This window comes from Oncorhynchus nerka, linkage group LG6, assembly GCF_034236695.1.
Source record: "Oncorhynchus nerka isolate Pitt River linkage group LG6, Oner_Uvic_2.0, whole genome shotgun sequence".
Lineage (NCBI taxonomy): Eukaryota > Metazoa > Chordata > Actinopteri > Salmoniformes > Salmonidae > Oncorhynchus > Oncorhynchus nerka.
The window spans coordinates 82551189-82576694 of NC_088401.1; the positions used below are offsets into that span (position 1 = coordinate 82551189).

The 25506-nt window shown below is 40.2% G+C and overlaps 1 protein-coding gene across 1 annotated transcript; it reads left to right on the forward strand.

Annotated features, from left to right (window-relative positions):
* Positions 1-31: 31 nt before the first annotated feature.
* On the forward strand, positions 32-24150 carry LOC115126072 (homeobox protein EMX1-like). The gene is made up of 3 exons (XM_065019152.1): positions 32-782; positions 21253-21437; positions 22605-24150. The coding sequence occupies exons 1-3, from the start codon at positions 440-442 to the stop codon at positions 22773-22775; spliced, it is 699 nt and encodes a 232-aa protein (XP_064875224.1). The 5' UTR covers positions 32-439; the 3' UTR covers positions 22776-24150.
* Positions 24151-25506: the final 1356 nt, after the last annotated feature.

Sequence of the window (25506 nt, forward strand, 5' to 3'; positions counted from 1 at the left end):
GACAGGCTCTTTCTCAAAGGCTTAGCCTACTGATTCTGGCTCCTAATACAGCACAGTCCAACAATGGTTTCCAGGAGTGATGAGACCGAGACAAGAGCCAGGCTGTCATAAACCTAAAGTAATCACAGACTAATAGATCTGACGTTGCAGTGGTAACTAGAACCGAAACTTGATTTTTGGCATATTGTTACAGTAGAGAAAACCGGACGATATCCTGAGACAAGTGACGGCGACAACTGAACCGGCTCTACAGGCAACCTGCTTCCAGACGTCCACTGATATTGGCAACGAGGTTTGCACGCGCAAGGAACTGCGAGTTATGGATTTCCCGGGAACTGTCCTACTGCTTCTGTTGTGAGGTTTTCTTCTGCATCACCTGTTTTATAACAGTGTTATTGAATATATTATTAGAAATATATAAACTACAACCTATTTGATCATGTACCAACATAGTAAGAAATGTTTTACCATCGAATCCCTGGTTGGGAAAGACGTGAACTCTTCGACTACCGGCGACGAACCGATCAGACCTACAGCGCTGAGGTTCACGGAATCAATTCACCCGGCGCCCTTTGGGAGTTGTTTCCAGAACTCCGGCAGGACTTTATACAGCAGTCCAGACATGATGTTCCCTGACCCGGGCACACACACAGGGAACTCCGGTCTGCCCCTGCATCCCCTCCAGCTTCCATCTCAGCCTTTCTTCAACCCGCATCAGAGAGACACGTTGAATTTCTACCCGTGGGTTCTTCGAAACAGATATCTCGGACACAGGTTCCAAGGTAAGCGAACAAGTACTTTAATTTAACGAATATTGCTAAATTATTTTAAATAATATTATATGTTTGTGCATATCCTTGTTATTGCACACGTATGGGGACATATTACGCACGACCTAAATTACAATGACTGTAAACATTAGAATTGAGAACTCACTCTATAGTTCCGTGATGGAAGAAATGTCCTTATGATCCCTGAACATGCAACATGTTGGTAGGGATGGTAATTTATTCAGGAAACAAAAAATGTCTAAAAACGTCGTAAACAAAGCAACAAAAACAGGATCAATGCAAATGACTGAAACTACTGTTTGCAGAGGACAAAGTTTCAACATCCAACTATAGTTATTTTACTCCTTAAGTTATAGGTCTATTCATTATTGCTACATTTGTAGCATCTGAGATTGGATGCATTAAAATAAGCATAAAACAATGCACCCAGGCGTTGAACTCGCCGGTAGCTTAAAAAGCCTGTAAAAAAAACTTTTCGGCCATTTCCAGTAGTGATTTAAAAAAATACATTAATATATGTTTTAATTCAATGAAAGTAGACTATATTGTTTATTTTTATTCATTTATTCATTTACACATCGAAGCAATTGCACTTTTTTATAATATATGTTCCGATAAAGTTGTTAGGAGATCAATAGTCTAATATGTTTCATCATAATAATAATAATAATAGGGTAAATTCAATTAAATGTGTAAGTTGTATGCAATTATTGCAATAAAATAGGCCAATAATCAAGAATGATTTCACTTTTGCCTAACCATTCGTTTTAGGTTTTGCATCATTCAAAAAGTTAATTATAAGTAGTGGTGCAAAAAGTACCCAATTATCATACTTGAGTAAAAGTAAAGATATCTTAACAGAAAATTACTAACGTAAAAGTAAAATACGACTTGAATAAAAGTCTAAAAGTATTTTTTTTTAAATATACTTAAGTATCAAAAGCACAAATATGAATGATTTCACATTCCTTATATTAAGCAAACTGGACGGCACGATTTTCTTGATTTTTAAATTTACGTATAGCCAGGGGCACACTTCAACACTCAGACATAGTTTACAAACGAAGCATTTGTGTTTAGTGAGTCTGCCAGATCAGTGGCAGTAGGGATAACTAGGGATGTTCTCTTGAGAAGGACCATTTTCCTGTCCTGCTAAGCATTCGAAATGTAACGAGTACTTTTAGGTGCCATAAAATGTATGGAGTAAAAAGTACATTATTTTCTTTAGAAATGTAGTGGAGTAAAAGTAAAAATATATATAAATAGTAAAGTGAAGTACAAATACCCTAAAAAACGACTTAGTAGTACTTTAAAGTATTTTTACACCACTGATTATAAGGATTTTTGTTTCTCAAATATTTAGATATAATTACCGTAACTAATATTTAATTAGACAATTTAGACAGGAATAATGTAATATTATTAATAATCATATTATGGTATTATACAAATAGTAACAGAAATAATAAACAATAATCAAATAATAACAATATTATTTGATTGAAATTTGCTTTGTGTTCAAATGTTGATTTAAGGGCTGCATATTTCTGATAAGACAATGGACAGATACAAAAGTCTTTAGGAACCAAATAAATCCATGAGAGAAATTGAATATTGGAAAATCTCAGGATTCAGTGACCAAAACTTTAAATCTTATTACTCAAGCTATGTGCAGTGCATTCATGCAATACATGGTGAACATCCTTAATAACTGATGCTGGGTGGTCCTCAAAAAACAAAAAGCAATTTGTTAAACCAGACAGATCAATAACTTTCAACGCTCATCTCGTTAACTCAGTGGACAGCAGTAGTTAGCCACATCAGGTGTGCTCTCAGGTATGTTACACTCTGACCAAGGCTGTATTCACAGTGTCTCAGGGTATTAGTGCTAATCTAGGATCAGCCTTTTAGATCATTAATGAATGAGATTATGAGGACAAAGAGGGGGAATCTGATCCCAGATCAGCACTCCTCTTCTTTATGGTCCTGTCCAGGCAACCTTCAGGGTGTACCTCAGTCAGGTAATCAGTGGGAGTCAGAGGTTGTTTGTCACTGTTGCTCAGATCAGGATCTCAGATAAAGTGGCTTTGTTTACAGACACAGCAGATCCACTCACTGATGGTGTCCAATAACCATGAACACTAGTGTTTAGACAAGGCTAACTACAGACTGGAGGAGTGAGAGGAGAGGATTAGCCATCATGACTGTCACTTACTGTTAGGGATGGATGGGAGATTTATTTTCTTTCATACTCCCCACACTTCCTGAGAGAGAGAGAGAGAAGTACAATATAAACAGGTTCGTAGGTCTTACACATCTGAGCAGCTCTTTATATTGGGGTGCATTTCAGTGTGTAATCTCTGGGGTACATTTGAGTGTGTATGAGATTGTTATGGGATTGTTATCATCAGGAAGGAGGGCAGACAGTTCATTCACCCATCTCATCTCCCAATGGTCTGATGGTCTGGAGGTTTGCTTTGACACATATTTATTCATTATGAGGTGTTGAATGTCAGAAGATACGTGTCCGAGGTTAACTGATAGGATAACAGGGCATTGTAAACATTATTTTCCAAACATATTGGATAGTTCATAGAATACTCCTCTTTTGTTTTTGTTTCAGTCTTTGGTTTATAATCAGACAGAAAAACAATCAATCAATCAATCACTGAAATAAAGACGGACTGTATGAGGAGGATAAAACATTATGATTACTTGCATATAAAATCCTAATAGATAAAATGTTGTATGTAAAGAATCATTTATGCAGGAATTGATAGTTTCCTTTTCACATTCATTAATTAGCTCTCTACACGTATACTTTATAGTCCATTTAGTGCTAAACGGAAATAGACCATCCTAGTCCTTAATAACAGCCATCCGGCTCCCTCTGTATTCATCCATCCAGGGTTAGAATGAGAGATTGGCCCCCACCACTACCCAGTGTGTAGCTGACTGCTGACAAGACCATTCTTGTTGGTGCCAAGGGACTGGTGTTATTGGTGATGAACACAGCTCTCTGGCTGGCGCTGCCATCTGCTCCCTGGTAGTCATGTTGGAGGCATGTTCCCCCATGTTCTGACTACAGGCCAGAGTGTTGAAGGCTCATCGCCTGGAGGGTATTCCCTCTGTGGGTTAGTATTCACAAAGAGTCTCGGAGTCAGAGTGTTGATTTAGGATCAGGTCCCAGAGTCCATATAATTATATTTATTATGCTCTATAAGGCTATATTGATCCTAGATCAGCACTCTTACTGAGTGGAGGTCTGAGCAGAACCAGCATTTTTTAAATTTGATTTTACTAGGCAAATCAGTTAAGAACAAATTCTTATTTTCAATGACGGCCTAGGAACAGTGGGTTAACTGCCTGTTCAGGGGCAGAACGACAGATTTGTACCTTGTCAGCTCGGGGGTTTGAACTTGCAACCTTCCAGTTACTAGTCCAACACTCTAACCACTAGGCTACCCTGGCGCCCCAAGCATTCAGGCCTAGTGTTCAGCCTGGGGAGTTCCTCCCCAGTCTCAGTCTTCTCCAGGGGGATGTGAGTGGAGGTGACGCCACTAACGCCGTACAACAGATGATGCCAGTCTGACTGTCTATCTGAGTGGCTAAACCACCAGCCAGAACTAGCATGGGGTTCACCAGTGTGTGATAGGAGGGAAAATTCTCAAGGAAAATCATATTGTTTATTTCCTTATTAATGCATTACTATATTAGATGAAAACTACAATAGTTACTGTTGTTAAAAATTAAGACTTTAACACAAGATATATTACATTACATTCTCCTAAATTTATTTAATTCGGCCTAATGCTGAGATTTACAAAATAAATGTACCACAAAATGGAGATAATATTTAGTTATTTTATTTTAGGACATGGACCCTAAAACCAGGATATCCTGTGACTTCTGTGACAGTATGGCTCGTTGGTGTTCAGTGCCCCTTGAGAAGCATTAAGACCAAAGTTTTCATCACCTGCAGCTGCAATGGATCTCTTTTTACATTCTCCTGTTCTACCAGAGTCGCGCTCCTCACATTCTCTCTCTTCAGAGGTGTCTCTATTGTTATCTTCTCTGATGTTCAAAGCATTTTCAGCATGCCAGCTGAAGATGGTTGTTAACGACAGTCCTGTGGCAGAAAATATGCATTCTTTAGTTAGCTAACCCAGCTGAAGTGCTGGAGAGCATACCGTATTTGGTGCGGACCCCAATATACTGTTATCCATGGCATTGTTAGTGCTATAGCCTATTTATTGTAGCAGTAAGGGGTGCTACAGTGCCTTCAGAAGTATTCACACCCCTTGAGTTTTTCCACATTTTGTTGTGTTACAGCTTGAATTTAAAATGTATTACATTAAGATTTTGTGACACTGGCCTACATACAATAGCCCCAAATGCCAAAGTGGAATTATGTTTTTCGATTTTTTTTTTTACAAATGAATTAAAAATGAAAAGCTGAAATGTCTTGAGTCAATAAGTATTCAACCCCTTGGTTATGACAAGCCTAAATAAGTTCAGGAGTTAACAAGTCACATAATAAGTTGCATGGACTCACTCTGCGTGCGATAATAGTGTTTAACATTATTTTTGCATGTCTACCTCATCTCTGTACCCCACATACATCTATAAGGTCCCTCAGTCGAGCAGTGAATTTCAAACACAGAATCAACCGCAAAGACCAGGGAGGTTTTTCAATGCCTTGCAAAGAAAGAGCACCTATTGGGTAAAAAAGAAGAGGAAAGAAAAGCAGACATTGAGTATTCCTTTGAGCATGGTGAAGTTATTAATTACACTTTGGATGGTGTATCAATACACCCAGAACCCTACAAAGATACGGGCGTCCATGAGGCCAATGTTTACTTTAAAACAGTTGCAGAGTTTAATGGCTGTGATAGGAGAAAAATAAGGATGGATCAACAACATTGTAGTTACTCCACAATACTAACTTAATTGACTGAGTGAAGAGAAGGAAGCCTGTACAGAATACAAATATTCATTTTTTAAATTAAAATTATTATTTTTCTTATTTACAATGACGGCCTGGGAACAGTGAGTGAAAGGCCTTGTTCAGGGGCAGAAAACAACATTGTCAGCTCAGGGATTCGATCTAGCTACCTTTCGGTTGCACGCCCAACGCTCCAACCACTAGGCTACCTGCCGCCCAAAACATGCATCCTGTTTGCAACAAGGCCCTAAAGTAAAACTGCATAACATTTGGCTAAGAAATGTCCTGAATAAAAAGCGTTATGTTTGGGGCAATCAAACACAACACGTCACTGACTACCACTCTTCATATTTTCAAGCATGGTGGTGGTTGCATCATGTTATGGGTATGCTTGTCATCGGCAAGGACTAGGGAGTTTGGAGCTAACCATGGAGCTAAGCATAGTCAAAATCCTAGTGGAAAACCTGGTTCAGTCAGCTTTCCAACAGACACTAGGATACAAATTCACATTTCAGCAGTACAATAACCTAAGCCAAATATACACTGCATTGACTTAACATGACGACATTGACTGTTCCTGAGTGGCCTAGTTAGTGTTTACATAAATCTATGTCAAGTCTTGAAAATGGCTGTCTAGCAATGATCAACAACAAAATTAACAGAGCTTGATGAATTAAAAAAAAATATATATTATGCAAATATTGTACAATCCAGGTGTGCAAAGCTTTTAGAGACTTACCCAGAAAGACTCACAGCTGTAATCACTGCCAAATGTTATTCTGACATCAGGGGTGTGAATACTTATGTAAATGAAAGATTTCTGTATTTCATTTTCAATACATTTACAAAAATGTCTAAGAACATGTTTTCACTTTGTCATTATGGGGTATTGTATGTAGATGTGTGGGGAAAAAAAATATTTATCCATTTTGAATTTAGGCTGTAACACAACAAAATGTGGAATAAGTCAAGGGGTATGAATACTTTCTGAAGACACTGAGTTTACAAAACTTTAGGGGGTCTCCAACCTTTTCTAGCACAAGAACTACTTTTAAAAAATGTAACATGTCACAAGTTACACATTTTTTTCCTAGTCATTAAATAGGCCCGTTCTTCTCTTCTCCCCTGCAACTCTTCCTTGGGTCCTTGGTGTACAAGATATGTGTTTTCTGTCAATATAGGTGGTAATATAATGGTTAATAAACAACTCTTCCCCGGGTCCTTGGTGTACAAGAGAAAGTAGTGCGCTGATTTTTGGGCAATATACCTTGTAAAATAACACAAACAACTCTAAGGGAGGCCTTATAAAATAACGGTTCACAAACAACTCTAAGGGAGGCCTTATAAAATCTGTGATTCTTTCCCCAAATTCTGTTGATTATTTTCCCAAATTCAATATACCTTTCTCCGTTTTAGTTTTCCTGGTTTTAGTTGAGTTTTTCGCAATCAAAAATACAATTGTTCATAGAGAAACAACGAAATTGGACGTTCTGTGTTGATGGCAATGCTAAAATCATATCACATTTGTTTTAGGTCTGGAAGAAAACAAACACATTCAGATTTTTTTTGTGTGTAATTCCCCTTTAATTGCGCATCTAGCGAGTGAGGATTGTGCCATCTAATGTGCTGCTCTAGCGATGGTTCTAGTGGCAAAGTTAGTAAATAACAAATAATAGATACAAATGATATACTCATGATATACTTCTGCCAGGTAAGCAAGCCTACTTTGCAGTTAACATTTAATTGAGAAGGTTTGAGGGAAAGTATTTCTGTCAACCCACAAGACGTTAATCACATCAAATCGCCACACACGGAGTGATTAACAAACACGTGCACCACACAGGCATACAGGGGCAATATTGCTGGAAATTAATTGGCAAATATTGTGTTAGGTTTGCCTTTTTAAACCAGTAGTAGCTAACCAGGGGTGGGATAATGTCAATCTTGCGTCGATAAGATAGTAGCTTGGAACTTGCTGTGTCTGATGGTTGTGAGATTTGTTAATGACAGTATGCGGTGGAACACATGAAAATCACTTTACCTTCAGAATTGTTTGGCAAACTACTCAGCGGTAGCTACTGGTAGCTGGCGATCGACCTGTTAGAGACCCCTGAGACACAGACTGTCCAGGTGAAAGCTATGGTCCCATATTCATGTCACTTGTTAAATCCACTTCAATCAGTGTAGATGAAGGGCAGGAGACAGGTTAAAGAATGATTTTAAGCCTTGAGACAATTGAGTATGTGTGCCATTCAGAGGGTGAATGGGCAAGATAAAATATTTAACTACCTTTGAACGGGGTATGGTAGTAGGAGCTAGGCGCACCGGTTTGTGTGAAGAACTGCAACACTGCTGAGTTTTTCGCGCTCAACAGTTTCCTGTATGTATCAAGAATGGTTCACCACCCAAAGGACATCCAGCCAATTTGACACAACTGTGGGAAGCATTGGAGTCAACATGGGCCAGCATCCCTGTGGAACGCTTTCGACACCTTGTAGAGTCCATGCCCAGAGGAATTGAGTCTGTTCTGATGGGAAAATGGGGGAGGGGTACATAGGACGGTGTTCTTAATGCTTTATACACTTGGTGTATATTCATCTGTGCATGTAGAAAAACATTGTTGTAGCATTGTTTTGAATAGAAGCTGAGGAAACCTGCTGTTAGCTATTATTACCTGGTGCTAATAAGAAAGATTATTTCTTTATTTGATATATTAGGATCCCCATTAGTCGACACTGATGGCGACAGCTAGTCTTACTGGGGTCCGACACATAACAAATAATACATTACAGACAAAAGACTTTACAATTGACACACATTTATTTTTATTTTTTTATTTAACCTTTATTTAACTAGGCAAGTCAGTTAAGAACAAATTCTTATTTTCAATGACGGCCTAGGAACAGTGGGTTAACTGCCTGTTCAGGGGCAGAACGACAGATTTGTACCTTGTCAGCTCGGGGGTTTGAACTAGCAACCTTCCGGTTACTAGTCCAACGCTCTAACTACCCCATTTGGGGCGGCAGGTAGCCTAGTGGTTAGAGCGTTGGGCCAGTTGCTGAATCTAATCCCTGAGCTGACAAGGTAAAAATCTGGCCTTCTGCCCATGAACAAGGCGGTTTACACACTGTTCCCCGGTAGGCCGTCATTGTAAATAATAATTCGTTCTTAACTGACTTGCCTAGTTAAATAAATGTAAAACATTAATGTGTGTGTGCATCTATCAGTTACACAAACATGTCAGTTCATACACACAACCAGTAGATCACATGTCAGTACATACACACAACCAGTAGATCACATGTCAGTTCATACACACAACCAGTAGATCACATGTCAGTTCAGACACACAACCAGTAGATCACATGTCAGTTCATACACACAACAAGTAGATCACATGTCAGTTCATACACACAACCAGTAGATCACATGTCAGTACATACACACAACAAGTAGATCACATGTCAGTACATACACACAACAAGTAGATCACATGTCAGTTCATACACACAACCAGTAGATAGATCACATGTCAGTTCATACACACAACCAGTAGATAGATCACATGTCAGTTCATACACACAACAAGTAGATCACATGTCAGTACATACACACAACCAGTAGATCACATGTCAGTACATACACACAACCAGTAGATAGATCACATGTCAGTTCATACACACAACCAGTAGATAGATCACATGTCAGTTCATACACACAACCAGTAGATCACATGTCAGTTCATACACACAACAAGTAGATCACATGTCAGTTCATACACACAACCAGTAGATCACATGTCAGTTCATACACACAACCAGTAGATCACATGTCAGTTCATATACACAACCAGTAGATCACATGTCAGTACATACACACAACCAGTAGATCACATGTCAGTTCATACACACAACCAGTAGATCACATGTCAGTTCATATACACAACCAGTAGATCACATGTCAGTTCATATACACAACCAGTAGATCACATGTCAGTTCATACACACAACCAGTAGATCACATGTCAGTTCATACACACAACCAGTAGATCACATGTCAGTTCATACACACAACCAGTAGATCACATGTCAGTTCATACACACAACCAGTAGATCACATGTCAGTTCATACACACAACAAGTAGATCACATGTCAGTTCATACACACAACCAGTAGATAGATCACATGTCAGTACATACACCCAACCAGTAGATCACATGTCAGTTCATACACACAACCAGTAGATCACATGTCAGTTCATACACACAACCAGTAGATCACATGTCAGTTCATACACACAACTAGTAGATCACATGTCAGTTCATACACACAACAAGTAGGTCACATGGGGGAGAGGTGGTGTTGCTGTTTACTTCCGCTACATAAGATGGAAGGAAGTTCCATGCACTCATGGCTCTGTATAATACTTTCCTTGAATTTGTTCTGGACCTGGGGACTGTGAAAAGACCCCTGGTGGCATGTCTGGTGGGGTAACTGTGTGTGTCAGTGCTGTGTGTAAGTTGACTATGCAAACCATTTGGAATTTCCAAACCGTTAATGTTTCTTATAAAAACAAGAAGTGACGAAGTCAGTGTTTCCTCAACTTTCAGCCAAAAGAGACTAGCATGCACCATATTAATATTAGCCCTCTACAACGAAGAGCAAGACGTGCCGCTCTGTTCTGGGCCAGCTGCATCTTAACTAGGTCTGTCTTTGCAGCTCATATGACTGGACAATAATCAACACAAGATTAAACTAGAGCCTGCAGGACTTGCTTTGTGGAGTGTGGTGTCAAAAAAGCAGAGCATCTCTTTATTACGGACAGACCTCTCCCCATCTTTACAACTATTGAATCTTTTGACCATGACAGTTTACAATCTAGTAATTTAGTCTCCTCAACTTATTCAACACAATTCATTACCAGATTCAGCTGAGGTCTAGAACTTAGGGAATGATTTATACCAAATATAATGCTCTTGGGTTTAGAGATGTTCAGGACCAGTTTATTACTGGCCACCCATTCTAAAACTGATTGCAACTCTTTGACTTTTATTAGCTGTGGTTGTTGATGCGTATATGGTTGAATCATCAGCATACATGGACACACATGTTTTGTTTAATGCCAGTGGCATGTCATTGGTAAAAATATAAAAGAATAGAGGGCCTAGAGAGCTGCCCTGCGGTACACCACACGTTACATGTTTGACATTAGGGAAGTTTTCATTAAAGAAAACCCTCAGAGTTCTATTTGATAGCTCTGAATCCACTATATGGCAGAGGTTGAAAAGCCATAACATACGTTTTCTCAACAACAGCTTATGGTCAATAATATAAAAGGCTGCACTGCAATCTACAGCTCCCACAATCTTCTTATTATCAATTTCTTTCAACCAATCATCAGTCATTTGTGTCAGTGCAGTACAAGTTGAGTGCCCTTCCCTATAAGCATGCTGGAAGTCTGTTGTTAATGTGTTTGACAGAGAAATTGCCTTGTATTTGGTCAAACACAATTTTTTCCAACAGTTTTCTAAGCGCTCGCAACAAGTTGATAGGTTTCCTGTTAGAACCAGTAAAGGCCTCTTTACCACTCTTGGGTAGCGGAATGACTAGTGCAGCTGGTAATTCCAGGCATGTCAAAGAAGATATTAAAAGTTGACCATAAGCAGATGTGATTTGTTATGCTAGGCCAGAAATACATTGTTGTTTCCAAATAAACAGTGCTTTCATTGAACTCATTTAACAATCTGTAGTAGAGAGCCAGGTCAGTTTCGAACTAGGTTTATATTAGCATGACATAATTCCTATAATATTGTAGTGTGTGCAAAGCTGTCATTAAGGCAAAGGGTGGCTACTTTGAAGAATCTCAAATATAAACTATATTTTGATTTGTTTAACACTTTTTTTGGTTACTACATGATTCCATATGTGTTATTTCATAGTTGTGATGTCTTCACTATTATTCTACAATGTAGAAAATAGTAAAAATAAAGAAAAACCCTTGAATGAGTAGGTGTGTCGAAGCTTTTGACTGGTACTGTTTACAAATTATCATAATGTCACAATATAGAGAGGAGAAAAGTCACTGAACGGGCCATCTACAGTGCTAATATAATCCTCTAGTTCTGAATCAACCTGCCATCTACAGTGCTAATATAATCCTCTATTTCTGAATCAACCTGCCATCTACAGTGGTAATATAATCCTCTAGTTCTGAATGAACCTGCCATCCACAGTGGTAGGATACTCCTCTAGTTCTGAATGAAGTGGGAATCAGTATTGAAACTAGATGATCTACACTGAACACAATTATACATGCAACATGCAACAATTTCAAAGATTTGACTGAGTTACAGTTCATATAAGGAAATCTGTCAATTTAATTAAATTCATTAGGACCTAATCTATGGATTTCACATGACTGGGAATACATACACTACCGGTCAAAAGTTTTAGAACACCTACTCATTCAAGGGTTTTCCTTTATTTGTACTATTTTCTACATTGTAGAATAATAGTGAAGACATCACAACTATGAAATAACACATATGGAATCATGTAGTAACCAAAAAGTGTTAAACAAATCAAAATATGTTTTAGATTTGAGATTCTTCAAAGTAGCCACCTTTTCCCTTGATGACAGCTTTGGACACTCTTGGCATTCTCTCAACCGGCTTCACTTGGAATGCTTTTCCAACAGTCTTGAAGGAGTTCCCACATATACTGAGCACTTATTGGCTGCTTTTCCTTCACTCTGCGGTCCGACTCATCCCAAACCATCTCAATTTTGTTGAGGTTGTGGAGACCAGATCATCTGATGCATCACTCCATCACTCTCCTTTTTGGTAAAATAGCCATTATGATTGGATGATTGTTGGGTCATTGTCCTGTTGAAAAACAAACTATAGTCCCACTAAACCCAAACCAGATGGGATTGTGTTTCACTGCAGAATGCTGTGGTAGCCATGGTAGTTAAGTGTGCCTTAAATTCTAAATACATCACAGACAGTTTCACCAGCAAAGCACCCCACACCATAACACCTCCTCCTCCATGCTTCATGATGGGAACCACACATGCGGAGATCATCCGTTCACCCACACCGTGTCTCACAAAGACACAGAGGCGGGATCCAAAAATCTCCAACTTGGACTCCAGACCAAAGGCCAAATTTCCACCGGTCTAACGTCCATTGTTCGTGTTTCTTGGCCTAAGAAAGTCTCTTCTTCTTATTGGTGTCCTTTAGTAGGGGTTTCTTTGAAGCAATTCGACCATGAAGTCCTGATTCACACAGTCTCCTCTGAACAGTTGATGTTGAGATGTGTCTGTTACTTGAACTCTGTGAAGCATTTATTTGGGCTGCAAATTCTGAGGATGGTAACTCTAATGAACTTATCCTCTGCAGCAGAGGTAACTCTGAGTCTTCCATTCCTGTGAGGGTCCTCATGAGAGCGAGTGTCATCATAGCGCTTGATAGTTTTTGTGACTGCACTTGAAGAAACTTTCAAAGTTCTTGAAATATTATGTATTGTCTGACCTTCATGCCCTAAGGTAATGATGAACTGTCATTCTCTTAGCTTATTTGAGCTGTTCTTGCCATAATATGGACTTGGTCTTTTACCAAATAGAGCTATCTTCTGTATACCACCCCTACCTTGTCACAACGCAACTTATTGGCTCAAATGCATTAAGAAGGAAAGAAATTCCACAACTTTTAAGAAGGCACACCTGTTTATTGAAATGCATTCTAGGTGACTACCTCATGTAGCTGGTTGAGAGAATGCTGAGAGTGTGCAAAGCTGTCATCAAGGTAAAGGGGGGCTATTTGAAGAATCTCAAATATATTTTTATTTGTTTAACACCTTTTTGGTTACTATATGATTCCATATGTGTTATTTCATAGTTTTGATGTCTTCACTATTATTCTACAGTAGCTGTTCTAAAACTTTTAGTGTTGTGAAACGGTAGAGTATATGCATCTGTTGGTCACAGATACCTTAAAAAAAGGTAGGGGCGTGGATCAGAAAATCAGTCAGTGTCTGATGTGACCACCATATGATGCATGCAGCACGACACATCTCCTTCGCATACAGTTGATCAGGCTGTTCATTGTGCCACTTCAATGTTCTCCCACTTCAATGGCTCTGCTAAGTTGCTGGATATTTGTGGGAACTGGAACATGCTGTTGTACATGTCGATCCAGAGCATCCCAAACATGTTCAATGGGTGACATGTCTGGTGAGTCTGCAGGCCATGGAAGAACTGGGACATGTCTGGTGAGTATGCAGGCCGTGGAAGAACTGGGACATGTCTGGTGAGTATGCAGGCCGTGGAAGAACTGGGACATGTCTGGTGAGTAGGCAGGCCGTGGAAGAACTGGGACATGTCTGGTGAGTAGGCAGGCCGTGGAAGAACTGGGACATGTCTGGTGAGTAGGCAGGCCGTGGAAGAACTGGGACATGTCTGGTGAGTAGGCAGGCCATGGAAGAACTGGGACATGTCTGGTGAGTAGGCAGGCCATGGAAGAACTGGGACATGTCTGGTGAGTAGGCAGGCCATGGAAGAACTGGGACATGTCTGGTGAGTAGGCTGGGACATGTCTGGTGAGTAGGCAGGCCATGGAAGAACTGGGACATGTCTGGTGAGTAGGCAGGCCATGGAAGAACTGGGACATGTCTGGTGAGTAGGCAGGCCATGGAAGAACTGGGACATGTCTGGTGAGTAGGCAGGCCATGGAAGAACTGGGACATGTCTGGTGAGTAGGCAGGCCATGGAAGAACTGGGACATGTCTGGTGAGTATGCAGGCCATGGAAGAACTGGGACATGTCTGGTGAGTATGCAGGCCATGGAAGAACTGAGACATGTCTGGTGAGTATGCAGGCCATGGAAGAACTGGGACATGTTCAGCTTCCAGAAATTATGTACTGATCATTGAGACATGGGGCCGTGCATTATCAATCTGAAACATGAGGTGATGGTGGCAGATGAATGGCACGACAATAGGCCTCAAGATCTCATCAAGGTATCTCTATGGATTTAAATTGCCATCAATAAAATGCAATTGTGTGCATTGTCCGTAGCTTACGCCTGCCCATACCATTACCCCACCGCTACCATGGGGCACTTTGTTAACAACGTTGACATCATCAAACCACTTGCCCACACAACGCCACACACACTGTCTGCCATCTGCCCGGTACAGTTGAAACCGGGATTCGTCCGTGAAGAGCACACTTCTCCAGCGTGCCAGCGGCCATCGAAGGTGAGCATTTGCCCACTTACATCGGTTACGACGCCAAACTCCAGTCAGGTCAAGACCCCGGTGAGGACGACGAGCATGAAGATTGTTTCTGAAAGTTCGTGCAGAAATTCTTTGGTTGTGCAAACAAAACAGTTTCATCAGCTGTCCAGGTGGCTGGTCTCAGATGATCCTGCAGGGGAAGAAGCCGGATGTGGAGGTCCTGGGCTGGTGTGGTTACACGTGGTCTGTGGATGTGGAGGTCCTGGGCTGGCTTGGTTACATGTGGTCTGTGGATGTGGAGGTCCTGGGCTGGCTTGGTTACATGTGGTCTGTGGATGTGGAGGTCCTGGGCTGGCTTGGTTACAGGTGGTCTGTGGATGTGGAGGTCCTGGGCTGGCGTGGTTACATGTGGTCTGTGGATGTGGAGGTCCTGGGTTACATGGGTCTGTGGATGTACATGGGCTGGTCTGTGGGATGTGGAGGTCCTGGGCTGGCTTGGTTACATGTGGTCTGTGGATGTTGAGGTCCTGGGCTGGCTTGGTTACATGTGGTCTGTGGATGTTGAGGTCCTGGGCTGGCTTGGTTACATGTGGTCTGTGGATGTTGAGGTCCTGGGCTGGCTTGGTTACATGTGGTCTGTGAATGTGGAGGTCCTGGGCTGGCTTGGTTACATGTGGTCTGTGGTTGTGGAGGTCCTGGGCTGGCTTGGTTACATGTGGTCTGTGGATCTTGAGGTCCTGGGCTGGCTTGGTTACATGTGGTCTGCGGTTGTGAGGGCAGTTGGACATACTGCCAAATTTTCTAAAACGACATTGGTGGCAGCTTTTGGTAGAGAAATTAACATTCAGTTTTCTGGTTACAGCTCTGATGGTCTTTCTTGCAGTCAGCATTCCAATTCTCCCTCAAAACTCGAGACATCCGTGGCATTGTTTTGTATGAGAAAATTGCACATTTTAAAGTGACCTTTTATTGTCCCCAGCACTGTGTAATGATCATTCTGTTTAATCAGCTTCTTGATATGACACACCTGTCAGGTGGATGGATTATCTTGGTAAAGGGGAAATACTCACTAACAGGGATGTAAACAAACTTGTGCACAATTTTTCTTTTGTGCATTTGGAACGTATCTGAGATCTTTCATTTCAGCCCATGAAACATGGGAACACTTTACATGTTGCGTTTATATTTTTGTTTAGTATACTTGGGGCTCCCAAGTGGCGCAGCAGTCTAAGGCACTGTATGTCAGTGCTAGAGGCATCACTACAGACACCCTGGTTCAAATCCAGGCTGTATCACAACTGGCCGTGATTGGGAGTCTCATAGGGTCTCACAGTTGGCCCGGTTTGGCCGGTGTAGGCTGTCATTGTAAATAAGAATTTGTTCTTAACTGACTTACCTGGTTAAATAAAATAAAAATACTTCTAGAGGTTTTTATTGAGTCTAGCCTAAGAAAAGTATTCAAAGATTTATGGAATAACTCACTTTAAATTACAGTACTATTAAAATGTGATTCATGTCTTTGTTATGTTGGCACACCTATGCAATGTCCTATTTAAAGTTTCTTATTTTTGAAACACTTTGATCTGAATAGCAAACATACATTTCTCTCACAATCAACATATGCTTATAAAAAATGAGGCACTTGAGCAAATTTCAGGTTTGCCGAGTGCAAACTTGAACTGTGTGAAAATTCTGTGCAACTTCCAGCACACGTTTGCTGAGGCTGTACCCACTTTAAGTTACTGTTTCAAAAAGTATTCTACTGTGGCTATTTGATCATAATGTAGGCTTAACAGAGTAGCCTACCATCAACAACAATTGAGAAATTGTATGTTGTTCAATATAGGACTACATTCCGTGAGTAAAAGTAAATAAATAGACATTACCCTGTTTATCCACTTGTCCTTCAGACAAGGAGGTGACCGAACATGTTGTGGTGTCCATGCAGGAAACCACTTTACAAAATTAAAGATCTTTATTATTCCCATACCATAATTACAGAGAATCAGACACATGATTCTACCCTCTGCCTATTGGCTATTTAGACCATAATTACAGAGAATCAGACAAATGATTCTACCCTCTGCCTATTGGCTATTTAGACCATAATTACAGAGAATCAGACAAATGATTCTACCCTCTGCCTATTGGCTACTTAGACCATAATTACAGAGAATCAGACAAATGATTCTACCCTCTGCCTATTGGCTACTTAGATCATAATTACAGAGAATCAGACAAATGATTCTACCCTCTGCCTATTGGCTACTTAGATCATAATTACAGAGAATCAGACAAATGATTCTACCCTCTGCCTATTGGCTACTTAGATCATAATTACAGAGAATCAGACAAATGATTCTACCCTCTGCCTATTGGCTACTTAGATCATAATTACAGAGAATCAGACAAATGATTCTACCCTCTGCCTATTGGCTACTTAGATCATAATTACAGAGAATCAGACAAATGATTCTACCCTCTGCCTATTGGCTACTTAGCTTATTCAAGCATGTCTCAAAATACAACATGGCCCCTTAATTAAAGACAAAACAAAAGCTTTTACCTGACTCGCTTTTCAAAGATGTACAGCTTTTCTTCTCTTGTAGGAAGAAATCACTCCCCCATTGCTGACTACTAATGATATATAACTGGGCTAATAACTCACTAACTAGCAAGGATATGAACAAATGTGCACATTTGGCTACATGCAGCTCTCGCTTTGATCTCAAAACAAGCGCATCTACTCATGACCGCTCATCCTGTTAACACAGTCCAGTTCAAAGTGAATGGCACAGATCCATATATGGCAATGGTCTATTTACATATAGGCCTACTGCAGCTCTGATTGGTTATGCCACACTGGTCTGGTCTGTGTAGAGTACGGGGCCTGACTCGTGCCTGATAGTGTTTAACTAAGTTGGAATACTAGAAAGTTGAGTGAAGTTAAATCTAGTGCGTCTCACTGTGCGGTAGTCCCAGGGGTGCGCACGAGCGCAGCTGAAGGCCTCAGTTTAGCTGAACTCGGCTAGCCGAACTGAACGGGTGTGCTCACAAACTCCCTTAAAAGACCGTCGCTTGAAAAATGAGAAAATAAGCAGCAATGGTACTGTTTGTCCCTTTTGAGACGCCATAGCCAGTATACACTTCCTCAAAATAGTCAGAATTAATCTAAGATAACTCAAGAAATGTGTAATTAATTTTGACGTTTAGTCTTGCAATTTTACATCTAACTAAGATGTTGACCAATCACCGACGAAGAGGCGTAGACTTCGGCTCCAAACTTCGGCTTGCTTCCAGAAAAAAAATGTGTGTTCCCGAACAACCGAAAAAACCCTCACCGAAGTCCAAAACAAACAAAATGTCGTCATAATATGTGCACGAACTCTACCGACCTGTTTCAGCTGGGAAGAATGCAGACACCTTTATTATTAGAGGGAACATTGGTCATGACCTTGATATATCAGAGTTTTTTTTTCTTTCAAATGTTCTTCTCTCTCTCTCTCTCTCTGTGTGTGTGTGTGTGTGTGTGTGTGTGTGTGTGTGTGTGTGTGTGTGTGTGTGTGTGTGTGTGTGTGTGTGTGAGGAACCAATAGGCTCGTTGTTGAAAGTTCCTGGAGATGGATGTCGTCCATGTTGGCTGAACCAACATGTCAATCATTCAACTCTACTATTTCCTAACTGTGATGAAATTCAGCACTACTATTTCCTAACTGTGATGACATTCAAACCTTATGTGTAATGCATACAGTATATCATCTCCTTAACGATAAATCTGTCTACATACTAGAACAAGCATGTGGAATGAGGTGTGGTAGCATTGTGAAATGGAGGGATAATGTCACAACCAAACATTAGTAGCGTTTACCTGTCCATGAATCAATTACTCACGTTAGGGGAAAGTGTCATGAATGATGAGTCAAGTGAAGATGCCCATCGGGGCACATTGATATGGCTGATACTGGCCTAGAGAGCAGCATGCAATGTGTTTCAACACTGATATCCTGCTTAGCAGCATGCAATACATATCAACACTGATATCCTGCTTAGCAGCATGCAACACTGATGTCCTGCTTAGCAGCATGCAACACTGATGTCCTGCTTAGCAGCATGCAACACTGATGTCCTGCTTAGCAGCATGCAACATGATGTCAATAGCATGCAACACTGATGTCCTGCTTATGCAACACTGATGTCCTGCTTGATGTCCTGCTTAGCAGCATGCAATACTGATGTCCTGCTTAGCAGCATGCAACACTGATGTCCTGCTTAGCAGCATGCAACACTGATGTCCTGCTTAGCAGCATGCAACACTGATGTCCTGCTTAGCAGCATGCAACACTGATGTCCTGCTTAGCAGCATGCAACACTGATGTCCTGCTTAGCAGCATGCAACACTGATGTCCTGCTTAGCAGCATGCAACACTGATGTCCTGCTTAGCAACATGCAATACTGATGTCCTGCTTAGCAACATGCAATACTTATCAATACTGATGTCCTGCTTAGCAGCATGCAATACTGATGTCCTGCTTAGCAACATGCAATACATATCAATACTGATGTCCTGCTTAGCAGCATGCAATACTGATGCCCTGCTTAGCAACATGCAATACTGATGTCCTGCTTAGCAACATGCAATACTGATGTCCTGCTTAGCAACATGCAATACTGATGTCCTGCTTAGCAACATGCAATACATATCAATACTGATGTCCTGCTTAGCAGCATGCAATACTGATGCCCTGCTTAGCAACATGCAATACTGATGTCCTGCTTAGCAACATGCAATACTGATGCCCTGCTTAGCAACATGCAATACTGATGTCCTGCTTAGCAACATGCAATACTGATGCCCTGCTTAGCAACATGCAATACTGATGTCCTGCTTAGCAACATGCAATACTGATGCCCTGCTTAGCAACATGCAATACTGATGTCCTGCTTAGCAACATGCAATACTGATGCCCTGCTTAGCAACATGCAATACTGATGTCCTGCTTAGCAACATGCAATACTGATGTCCTGCTTAGCAACATGCAATACTGATGTCCTGCTTAGCAACATGCAATACTGATGCCCTGCTTAGCAGCATGCAATACTGATGCCCTGCTTAGCAGCATGCAATACTGTTGCCCTGCTTAGCAACATGCAATACTGATGCCCTGCTTAGCAGCATGCAATACTGATGTCCTGCTTAGCAACATGCAATACTGATGCCCTGCTTAGCAACATGCAATACTGATGCCCTGCTTAGCAGCATGCAATACTGATGTCCTGCTTAGCAACATGCAATACTGATGTCCTGCTTAGCAACATGCAATACTGATGTCCTGCTTAGCAACATGCAATACTGATGTCCTGCTAATTCAGTTCTTTCTCCTCCTTTTGAGGTGTAATTAGACAAGCTATTAATCACAAACAACACCAAATTCTACAAACAAACCATTAGTATCAGTTTGCTAGTTAGTATACTATAGTTATTATACTATAGTTAGTATACAGCAGTTAGTATACTATAGTTAGTATACAGCAGTTAGTATACTATAGTTAGTATACTATAGTTAGTATACTATAGTTAGTATACAGCAGTTAGTATACTATAGTTAGTATACAGCAGTTAGTATACTATAGTTAGTATACTATAGTTAGTATACTATAGTTAGTATACAGCAGTTAGTATACTATAGTTAGTATACTATAGTTAGTATACAGCAGTTAGTATACTATAGTTAGTATACTATAGTTAGTATACAGCAGTTAGTATACTATAGTTAGTATACTATAGTTAGTATACAGCAGTTAGTATACTATAGTTAGTATACTATAGTTAGTATACTATAGTTAGTATACTATAGTTAGTATACAGCAGTTAGTATACTATAGTTAGTATACTATAGTTAGTATACAGCAGTTAGTATACTATACTTAGTATACTATAGTTAGTATACAGCAGTTAATATACTATAGTTAGTATACTATAGTTAGTATACAGCAGTTAGTATACAGCATTTAGTATACTATATTTAGTATACTATAGTTAGTATACTATAGTTAGTATACAGCAGTTAGTATACTATAGTTAGTATACTATAGTTAGTATACTATAGTTAGTATACTATATTTAGTATACTATAGTTAGTATACTATAGTTAGTATACTATAGTTTCTCTCTTTTACCGGTCTCTTTACACATACAACAAGAGCTGTTACGGTGTCATTCCTGTCTGTCAACCCTAAGTCTAACCCTTCACTTTCTCTCCTTCTTCTCCTCTCTCCAGATGAGGACAGCAGCCCAGAGAACCTGCTCCTTCATGGGCCTTTTTCCCGCAAGCCGAAGCGCATCCGGACAGCCTTCTCCCCCTCACAGCTCCTCAGGCTGGAGAGGGCCTTTGAGAAGAACCACTATGTGGTGGGAGCAGAACGGAAGCAGCTCGCCAGCGGCCTCTGCCTCACGGAGACACAGGTGTGTGATGGGGGGACTCAGCGATGTTGAACGCACCCTAAACCCCTAGGGCCTAAAAGCCCATTTGTGCTTGATCCGAAAATGTGTTCGGAGGCTCCGGATGGAGGGTGTGACACAATTGGGAGGCTTGCGGAGGCCAAATCGATCTCTGTACCGCATCGTTATGCTCCTTCGTATAGCTCGGTATAGCTCCGCATTGACATGATTGGTTGACGGTAGGTCCAGTATGAACATAAACTCACTTCCTTGACAACTTCCTTGACAACAGCTCTGCTCAGCGAAGTGCAAGAAGTATACATGCCCTGACTTTAGAGGCCGTATCATAGTAAATGCTGTATGGCCACTGCAGAACGCGGATTTACCGTGCAAAGCGTTTAAGGCATGGCTGCATTCCAGAGCGCTGAAACATGAGATATGAGTAGACTCGTAGTCAGAACTCCACAACACCCCCTCAACCAACGTATAGCAAAACCAGGTTTCTTAACCACAGGTTGTTTGTCCTACGGTAGCTATCGGGATGGGCAAGGTGATGTCAATAAATTATGTAGTAGATTTCACAATGATTATTTATGACTTCATTTCCATAATCAACATCAGAAACACGCTGCTGATAAACAGCAATTTAGGCTTTTCGCAATCCTCTCATGCAATATATTATACATTGGGAATACAGTATTGCGATGTGCTGAACTTTTAATTTCAAAGGAATTAGACCAATAATTGAATCAAGCTTGTAAATGTGATATAAAAATGACAACCAGACAATGCCTGAAACATGAGATAGAAATATGTTGCTATTTGCAAACAGCTGTAAAGAACGAGAGTATGTGAAGCCTTAGGTAAAGGCAATGTTTGCCAGTGCTATAGAGACAATATGGAAGCAATAACAGTTTTACACCATGTGAAATATTGTGTTGTCATTGTTGCTAGGACACTTTGAAAAAAGCTTCGCTTAAAAATCATAGGGGAGACACACGCAGACACTTTTATAACTAGTAAAGGTACATTTACTGAAGAAAATGTGTGTGCTTGCTTCAGCTGTCTCATGGTGTTTCATGGACGTGGAAGAACAAGTAGTAGTAGTTTTTACAAAAAGCACATTGATACTATATATTTTGCCAATGTTTCTTCCAGGACTAAACTTGACGTCTCTCCTTTCTCTCCCAGGTAAAGGTTTGGTTCCAGAACAGGAGGACGAAGCACAAGAGACAGAAGCTGGAGGAAGAGTCACCTGAGTCACAGCAGAAGAGGAAAGGAAGCCAGCACGTCAGCCGCTGGAGGGTGGCTACGCAGCAGGGCAGTGGCCCTGAGGACATCGATGTCATCTCAGAGGACTGACGTACGTCGTCGTTGTCACCTTGATTAAACCGTCATAAATCATTTGTCATGAATGCAGACTGACTGACTGACTGCTGACTGACTGTGTCGGCAGTCTGTGTGCTCCTCTGAACACCTGGTTTGACCTTTCAATGAAAACGATCACTGCTTTAAGTTGGACAGGAGAAGGCCAAGTTCATCATTTTTATTACACAGCTCTGCCTGCTGTAAACGTGGTGGACATCTGCATTTTGGTCTATGTTGCTTGCCGTAGCAGCACAAATGACTGAAGAGAGACGGTTTGACTGAGAGGAATCCATTCAATACAGTTGGTTACTCTATTGTCTACCTGAACTTGAGATTGTCCTTCACTCACATTTAACAAAACATTGTCATTGTTTTAGCGTTTTCAGTTTGTTGTGTAATTGTACAATGCTAAATATGCACAATATGTTTGAGGTCAAAAATAAGCCATTGGTATGATAGCTATAGAGGAACCACCTAGAACCTGCTGAATCTGTTTAGGATTTTGTTTGTCTTAATTATAGTCTTTACACCAGTCCCACTGAAAAGTAGGTAACCACCACTACAGACAATACATCAGATGCCACATTACCCTGAGATATGTTTTGGAATCTCACATTGGAATAGTTTGGACAATTTAAATTGTAAGTATTTATGTACATCTAAAAATGTTATTCTATGCATATTTTGTCCTTGTTTTGTTTCCTCTGTTTGTTTAAAAAGGCAGTTTTTGCCTAGTTTGTTACTCTTTAAATTCATTGCAAGTTTGTTTTTGCCCTTTGACAAATATTTGATCCATTCTACTGAGACCATGTAGAATGTACAGCGCAGGCACATTACAACTTGTCCACAAGAATGACATGGAAAAACAAATGTACCTCAATACTACATTTATTTCAGCAACCATTACAATTCCTGTGATATCATGTTATGTAGCACTTCGTAGTGGAATATATATATATATTTTTATTTGTTTTAAATAGATGTTAGAAATAACGCACTATAAGTAGGCCTACACTTTGATTTTCTTTGAACCTATGCCCCGAGAGTGAACGTTTTTTGTACTTTCTGTGTGTGGTCAGATGACTTTGGAAAATAAAAAACATCAACATAACATTATTTGTACAATACTACTGATATGTTATGTGCAAGGATGTCTAAGCGTTAATTTTATGACCTATTTTCAACATCTATAATTGTCGACACGTGAAACTATAAAAACGCGTATCGGTTAAATGACAACCACACAGAACTTGAAAAAGTTAATTGATTCACGACGATTTGGTATTTGTTATTTGGTCTACACCTTTGTAGAACAGCTGTTAATCTTTTTACGAACTGCGGTTGAATAGTCTAAGCTCAGCATATTTTTGTGACATGTATACATTTTTTATTTTTTTTTAAATAAAAAAGTACAGAAAGCCTAGTCTAGCCTATATACAGAGGCATGGTTCTAGTTTATAACGCTTTATCTTGTGTTGTTAAACGTGTTATCCATAAGAAACCCAAATGGTCTGTGTTTTACTCATCTATATTCAGTCTGCAGATAGCCTTTATTATTAGGCCTATCCTAAATTATACATTGGCTATAATAGGGTTATTGACAATTAGCCTAGATTATTAATACACCTTTTGACGAAAACATTAAACATAAGGAGGTTCTTTAGACGGCAGTAAGCCTATTAAGTTAGGGCCAATCCTTTTTCAATGTATTCTCCGTCTGGATTTGTGCCTGTAGGTCTATAATCTGTAACTCAACGAGACACTGGATAGGTTGCGATGAGTGCAGGGCCAAATACGACGACACGTTCAAAGCGATATGTGAAGCAAGTTTAACATAACTCGGTGTCAATACACACTCTGTTCCGTCTCGTGCTCTTCAAAGGACATCTTTCACCAGAAATATTGTTGTGCCAGAGATGTTTTTCTTTCCGGACACACCGAAGGACATATGCAACACTTACAACAGCAAAAATAGAGAATGACAAACCTAAATTCAGCCGAAAGAGTTTCCAAAAAGGTAGGCCTATGTCAGACTCAGAATCAAACGCATATTTTTATTCCAATTTTTGCCATGCATGAGATGAGGATATGCTGCTATGGGAAAACAACTTCACTGTTCCGTTATGCCGACACACACAGACGAGTAACGGCTGAGAAATAGACAATCACAGCAAGACATGTGTCGGGCCAAACGGACATGATCAACCCAACAACAGGTCAAAACCCGTCCCTGCTATTATTACTAACATGACATTTCCTCCTTACTAAAACGGCTTTCTTTGGGGAATAGAGACAAGTCTAGCGTGAGCCATAGTATTAATCAGTGATATATGGAGCATAGTCCCTGAGTGGTCAATCATTTAGAGCCGTTGTTCTTCATACTCAAACTGTCCCTAATTTCATTCTACGTTTTATTATATTCTATGTCACCATTGTTGTGTTTGATATTCAGCTTGTATTAATGTAGATTGATGAAACGTTGCTTGAAGGGCCTCTGCTGGGCCTTCGGTTCTGTGTTTTACCAGCTGGAAAATTAATTCATATCACCTTTATGCGTTGTGATTTACACCTGCTAATTCTTCAAGCCCCGAGCAATTGAGAGGTGTTAGATTTGCGTCATTTTCATCACCTTTTTACAATAGACAGCCTCATTATCGGCAGATAGGCGCATAAACTGTGAACAAAATGTAGGGGCAAACTATTCATATTCTCGGTAATTGGGACT

Bases quoted from the DNA above. Each gene is read 5' to 3' on its own strand.
- LOC115126072 (XM_065019152.1), top strand. From the start codon at position 440: ATGTACCAACATAGTAAGAAATGTTTTACCATCGAATCCCTGGTTGGG. The intron at 783-21,252 runs GTAAGCGAACAA...TCCTCTCTCCAG, and splicing joins TCTCGGACACAGGTTCCAAG to ATGAGGACAGCAGCCCAGAG. The intron at 21,438-22,604 runs GTGTGTGATGGG...TTTCTCTCCCAG, and splicing joins TCTGCCTCACGGAGACACAG to GTAAAGGTTTGGTTCCAGAA.